Below are 5,893 nucleotides of genomic sequence, written 5' to 3' on the forward strand. Positions count from 1 at the left end.
CAGCGTGAATGGATGTTTGTACTCACGCGGACACTCAATCAACTGTTGGATTCTAGTCGAGTCTCCTCCGCTGTTGTTAACATGACAGTTGTCTAACAGAAATACAGAGAGCTGACGTTACTATGGGCACTGTGAGAGTGGAGTGGGTTTTAATCTTTGATTTGATTGATTGATTCTGCTCGTCAACCCCAGTTAGGATTGAATCTCAATATTCAGAAGGGGAAACAGAATATGTTGGAGGCAAACACATTCATTATCTGAAGCAAACTGACCACTGGAGAAACACTGAGGGTAAAAGATACAATTTTATAAAATATTAGTGTGCTCTAGCTGACATGCATTGTTGAATGGTCATGTATTTTTGTTTTTTTTTTTACTTATTTCCCCTCTGGTGCCATCATTAGCTGGTTTTGAGGCATTATGACATTAAAGAAAAACCCACAGGACAATCTTTAAGATGACTAATTTTGTATACATTTGGAACAAGACTCAGAATTGGCTCTCAATACCCAAACTCTGTATTATAGAGGACAGGACTGAAAAGACTGAAGACAGAAAAAGAGGAAATAATGACAGAAAGTACAGACAGATACAAGCAGGTAGAAAGCATGAGAGAACTATTGGGTTGCAGAGACTGATAAGTGCATGAACAGACAGATGTTCGATAAACAGCAGAAATCAAAACAGGTATTTTGAGACAGATAACAGGAATAACACAGTGGTTGTGGACAAATACCACGACATTGGAACAACAGACTTGATGCTGCCAAGTGGACAACATTACACTCCTCAGTAAGTTTTCGGTCCAACATGTAACCAACTGACAGTTTAAACTGAACTACACTATTCCATGAAAAATCCAGCTCTCTCAGTCTAGATCATGTAGAGCTTTTGCATCAGAGCAGAGATTCACAACTCCACAAAGTAAGATATGGGTGTTTTTACAACACATTATACTGGCAGAATAAAATTTGGAGGAAACCTGGTCCACACAAAACATGACCGAATCAAAAAGTGGAATGAAGTGTCTTCTAAAAGGAGAAACACTGGTCTCAGCAACACTTTAAAAGGACACATATGCAGACTTCACTTTTAGAGCATTTTCCGATATTCACATGGGTCTCCAGTATGTAGAGACACACAAAATATGAGAAAAGACCAGACCCTGCTTGTTTTGCTTTTTCTTCATTTGGAGAAACCCCTGCTCGGACATGCTGTGTGGATTCATCTCTCTTTATGACGACATATGAAATGATGTGGCAGTTCATTTCATAAGCCCTCATCCCTCATCAAAATGGGTTTTACCGACACAGACATCTGCTCACAATGCACTCTAGATTGCACCGACAGTTACTTTCATGCTACTTGGACCTGCCAACCAGTTCATTCCCTCTGGATAGCAGTGACAGAGAAACTCTCCACCATCTTGGGCTGTAGAATCCCTCCTTCTCCATCACTTTGTTTACTCAGTAATATCATAGAAATCGACCACCTACCAATTAAATATAAAAACCCACTCCTCATTTCTCTAGCTATTGCCAAGAAAACAATCTTTCAAAAATGGAAATCAAAAACATCACTCCACATAAACCACTGGACCAACCTTCTGATAGAATACATCACATTAGAGAAAATGGGATCCACTCACATGAATAGTTTATCTGCTTTCTATGACACATGGAACCATTTTTAACACATTTCAACTTGAACCAAACACCTGGGGCTGAGGCCACACACATTCCCACCAATCTCTAAAATGTTACAAGTTGATTTTAGTACTGTTATCATTATTATTGGTATTATTGGTAATTTTTTTTTTGTATTTACTTCCCCTCCTTTTCCCTTTCTTGCATTTTATAGACTGCATAAGTTGGAAATACCCACACTTCACACACTACAACCTCGAACTATAATGTTGGGAATCACTTCACATGATCAGGTTAACATTGTCTTTTACAAAGTATGGCTTTATAGATTAGATTTTTCTATTATTTTACTGTATCTCTTAATTTAACAGCATTTCAGTCAGTGATGTTTTAACTTATCTAGCTTAGATGACTAAATGAACTTTATATCCTGTGAACCACTCTGCAAAACGTGCTATAGAACAGTGCAATGTTAAACTGCTTGTTATTATGAGTCTCAAACTACCATCAATATCTTCACCAACTGCACCATCATCTGTGTCTGTATCCTCCTCATCCTCGTCCTCCTCCTGGTTCTCAGGTGTCTGCAGGCTCTGTTTGTTCTCGACAGGCTCCACTACTGGTCCAGAGGAGACAATGTCGACATCTGTCATGTGACCAGATCAGATATATACGATTTTGTCGAAGCTTTATCAGCCGGACATATGTTCAGAACAGAGTAAAAGCCCAAATGAAGGTAGATCCCTTCACAGTGGCATTGTGCACAGTGAGACAGCCACCTCCAGCATTCATGTTCAGTGTTGTCATTCAACCAACAGAAGCCAACCAGTGACCAAAAGCTCTTTTACCAAGAAGAAGAAAAACAAAGCAGCGGACAGTTTGGCAACCACTGAAGCAACCCAGACCCAATCAGACTCGAAAGAGTGCCACCATGTCCCTGAGACAAACACACCCAATGGCTCCACAAACCTTCCTGTCATTTAACAGTCACGTTTGTCCTCGTATAGCCTGGCATTGATCCTGGGGGCTTGGGCTGAGGATTTTTATATAGTGGCCACAGCTTCAACTGCATTGTGAAATGTGTGTTTATTATCACAATTTGAGCCATTACGTCCAAAAATAAAACAAAAATCTCAACAAACTGAATCTGTATTTTACTTTCAGTGCAAGCACCTGGTGACCAACCTTCACTGGAATAAATGGAATGCCATCTTGGAACAAGCAGTCCAGTTCTCTTAATACACCTGTGGAATGACTACTTTGCCCCAGACAGCAGTTTAAGGTGTGTTGCACAAAGGAAAAACAAGATTTTTCTTTAATTACAGCTTGTGGTGTTTACTGATAAGGCCAACGAAACGGTAAAAGACTGCATTTCAACCCCAACACCTGTACTGAATGACCGCACTGTTGCTCATTATGTATGGGTCGTCTAAACATCCTTACTTTAACTCTTCTCATCACCTGTACTTATGCATACTACACACCACTATATACCTTTTATTGGAATCACTGATTGCAGCCCTGCACTGTCACCATGAACACAATACATTTAATAAAACCACACTCCACCAGACAACTAGTTTTTATGCATCAAAACTAGGGATGCACACCCTTAACTGATTAACCATTTACCAACAATAAGAATTCCAACCAATTGATACTATCAGTTGCACTCAAAGTGCTGCAATGCCCATTCACCCAGTCACAGTCCCAAGCTCACACACACACACACACACACACACACACACATACACACACACACACACACACACACACTCACAAACCATTGATATCACCGGGAGCAATTTGGGGTTCAATGTCTCGCTCAAGGACACTTTGACGTGGGGACTAGAGAAACAGTGATCCACTCTACTTCCTGAGCCACAGCCGCCCCATATTACAATATAATGCTCACGGTAGCAGAACCTTCTAGTGGAATTGTGTTGAGGTTTCTGAATGTACACTTGTGTTGGCTGTCTCTCTGAATAGTTTAGGACAAAAAATATACTGAGGGCCTATGAGGACGTCTTTAATCAAAAAAACATCTTGACTGAATGTGAATCAACATCACCTGTCCTTCAAAACTACCAGAGAACACAGTCTCATAAACAAGGCTACAGACCAACACAAGACAAAGAGCCAGACTTCCACTGTGACAGACAGAGACAAAAGAACAAAGAGGGCAACCAGAGCAGTGAGCAACAGGAAGTTATGTGGGCATCATGCAGGAAGTCATCGTGCATTGTAAGTGCGGGATGAGGAAGTGAAGTTAGTGGCGACAAACAGTGGCAAAAAGGACAAGTCTCTAAAAGTAGACCAGAGACGTTTGGACTCACCTAGACTGTTGTTCTCTTTAATGCTTTTCTCTTGCAGCTGCTCTAACCGCACTGTAAACAACAACAACAATAACACAGAGAAGTGTTGACTGACACAAAGTCCTGATTCAGCCTCCTGACTGGTCAGAGATGTGTCCTGGTCCGGCCACTGGTTGTTATAGGAACTCTCGTGTTAACTAGGGAGTTAAAGTGATTGGCTCAAAGGGTGCAGTACTGTTAGTGTGTTAAAAGCTAGGACGGGGCTCTTTGTTTATTTGTGTGTGTGCAAGTGCATGTACCCTGCAGGGCGGCAAGCCTCTCATTGGTGAAGTCCTTGTCGGCCTGCAGAGCTTCGATGCGAGCCTGGAGAACCTGCTCCTTCTCCTCCATCTCTTCAATCCGCAGCTCCAACTCCTTCTTCTCCATTGCTGCCTGCTGGGTCAGCTCCTCCTGTCGGCCCTCCGCCAACTGGAGGAGCAGAGGAGGGTGGTGAGTACAGGCAGGGAGGGGACAGAGGAAGAAGACATTGAGAGGAGATGACAAACCAGGGTGGAAGAAAAAGTCAGCCGGAATAGCAATTGAGATGTTTGAGGGACAAAAGAAGAGGAAAGGAAAGAGGAGAAGAGAGGGATGAAAGAAAGAGAAGAAAAGAGGACAGTATTTAAAGGAAGGAAGGAAAAGGACATTTGTAATATTTAATTGAAGTTCTGCTTATGTTTTTGGTATCGTTGTCTCCAATACTGACTTGAAATGTGAGATAAACTTCAGAGAAGTTAAAGTCAAATCTTATTTAATTTCAATAACTTCTTCTCTGTGTGTCTGGAGTCCCTGAACAGGTACCTTGATTTTGTCTGTGAGCTCTTTGATCTCATTGACAGCAGCGTTGTACTTGTTAGCCAGCTCCCTCAGCTCCTCCTGGCTCCTCTCAGACATCTCCTTCAAGTGTGTGCATTCATCCTCTGTGTTACTGAGTGAACGCTGCAGGACAGAAGAAACAAGAGACATTTTAGAGTCGCCGCACACCTAAAAATAACAAATTAACATTACAGACACTACGATGAGGCGCTCAGTCTGTCCTACCTCCACCTCTGAGAGCTTCCTGACCACCTCGATCTTCTCCTGCAGGACTCTCCTCAGAGACTCTTTCGCTGTAGTCTCGTAGTTGTGTTTGTCCTCCTGAAGAGCCAAAAGCTCCTTACGGATCGCTTCCTCTGTCTGGGACTGTGAGAGCAGATGAGCTGATTTGAGCTATTTTTTGCAGGATTTTTCATTTTAATTCTGACTGACTGGCAGTGCTGCAGAGGTGTGTGTGTGTGTGTTACCTTAGAGTAAGCCTGTAGCTGACTGCCCATCACCTCCAGTTTGGAGAGTAAACGGTCCTCATCGATCAAAGCCTGGAGGGGAGAAGTGCTCAGTTTACAGCTGTGTTCAACATACTTGTTCACATTGTGAGGTAAAAGGGATTGATAACACCTCAGAAAACCTATGTAACATTTGTCCCTCCTCATGTTATTGTGCAGGGTTGCAGCAGGAGCAGACGTCTTTACTGCTCCTCTTGTCTGTTCTACGATTTTTCACATCTTCTACATTTTCAAGTCTTTGGACAAATTCTACAACTATTAAAATGCCTCCAAGAGGGAAAAGAGCTAATAAATCAAAAGCGAACGAGGATGTTGAGGCAGAAGAGGATTCTATTTCAGTGGCGCAAGTAGCTGAGATGTTGAATCAGCAGCAGCTGATGTACACAGCACTATTGTGCCAACAGCAAGAAAGCTTCCAAGGCTTTGTGAAACTAATTATGGAAACAAACAACAAGAGACTCGATGACATAACCAAAGAAATACAGGAAATAAAAACGAGTTTGCAGTTTACCCAGCGAGATGTGGATGCGATTAAAGCAGCTGTGGGTGAGCAGGAAATACATGCCAAAGA

General features: G+C 42.2%; 1 protein-coding gene across 8 annotated transcripts in view; it reads right to left on the minus strand.

Annotated features, from left to right (window-relative positions):
* The window catches only part of slmapa (sarcolemma associated protein a), a 61,440-nt gene that overhangs the window by 17,894 nt on the left and 37,653 nt on the right, over positions 1 to 5,893 (minus strand). For 3 of the 8 annotated variants that reach the window (XM_020611102.1, XM_020611106.1, XM_020611103.1), the window contains 7 exons: positions 5,284 to 5,355; positions 5,042 to 5,182; positions 4,802 to 4,939; positions 4,261 to 4,429; positions 3,983 to 4,033; positions 2,152 to 2,292; positions 27 to 92 (listed from right to left, as the gene is read on the minus strand). In XM_020611102.1, the coding sequence (XP_020466758.1) occupies positions 27 to 92; positions 2,152 to 2,292; positions 3,983 to 4,033; positions 4,261 to 4,429; positions 4,802 to 4,939; positions 5,042 to 5,182; positions 5,284 to 5,355 (778 nt within the window). The remainder of the gene's footprint in view (positions 1 to 26; positions 93 to 2,151; positions 2,293 to 3,982; positions 4,034 to 4,260; positions 4,430 to 4,801; positions 4,940 to 5,041; positions 5,183 to 5,283; positions 5,356 to 5,893) is intronic. The other 5 variants (XM_020611108.1, XM_020611109.1, XM_020611104.1 and 2 more) reach the window with 4 other exon arrangements.

The sequence above is a fragment of the Monopterus albus genome, unplaced genomic scaffold (assembly GCF_001952655.1).
Source record: "Monopterus albus unplaced genomic scaffold, M_albus_1.0 scaffold110.1, whole genome shotgun sequence".
NCBI classification, from domain to species: domain Eukaryota; kingdom Metazoa; phylum Chordata; class Actinopteri; order Synbranchiformes; family Synbranchidae; genus Monopterus; species Monopterus albus.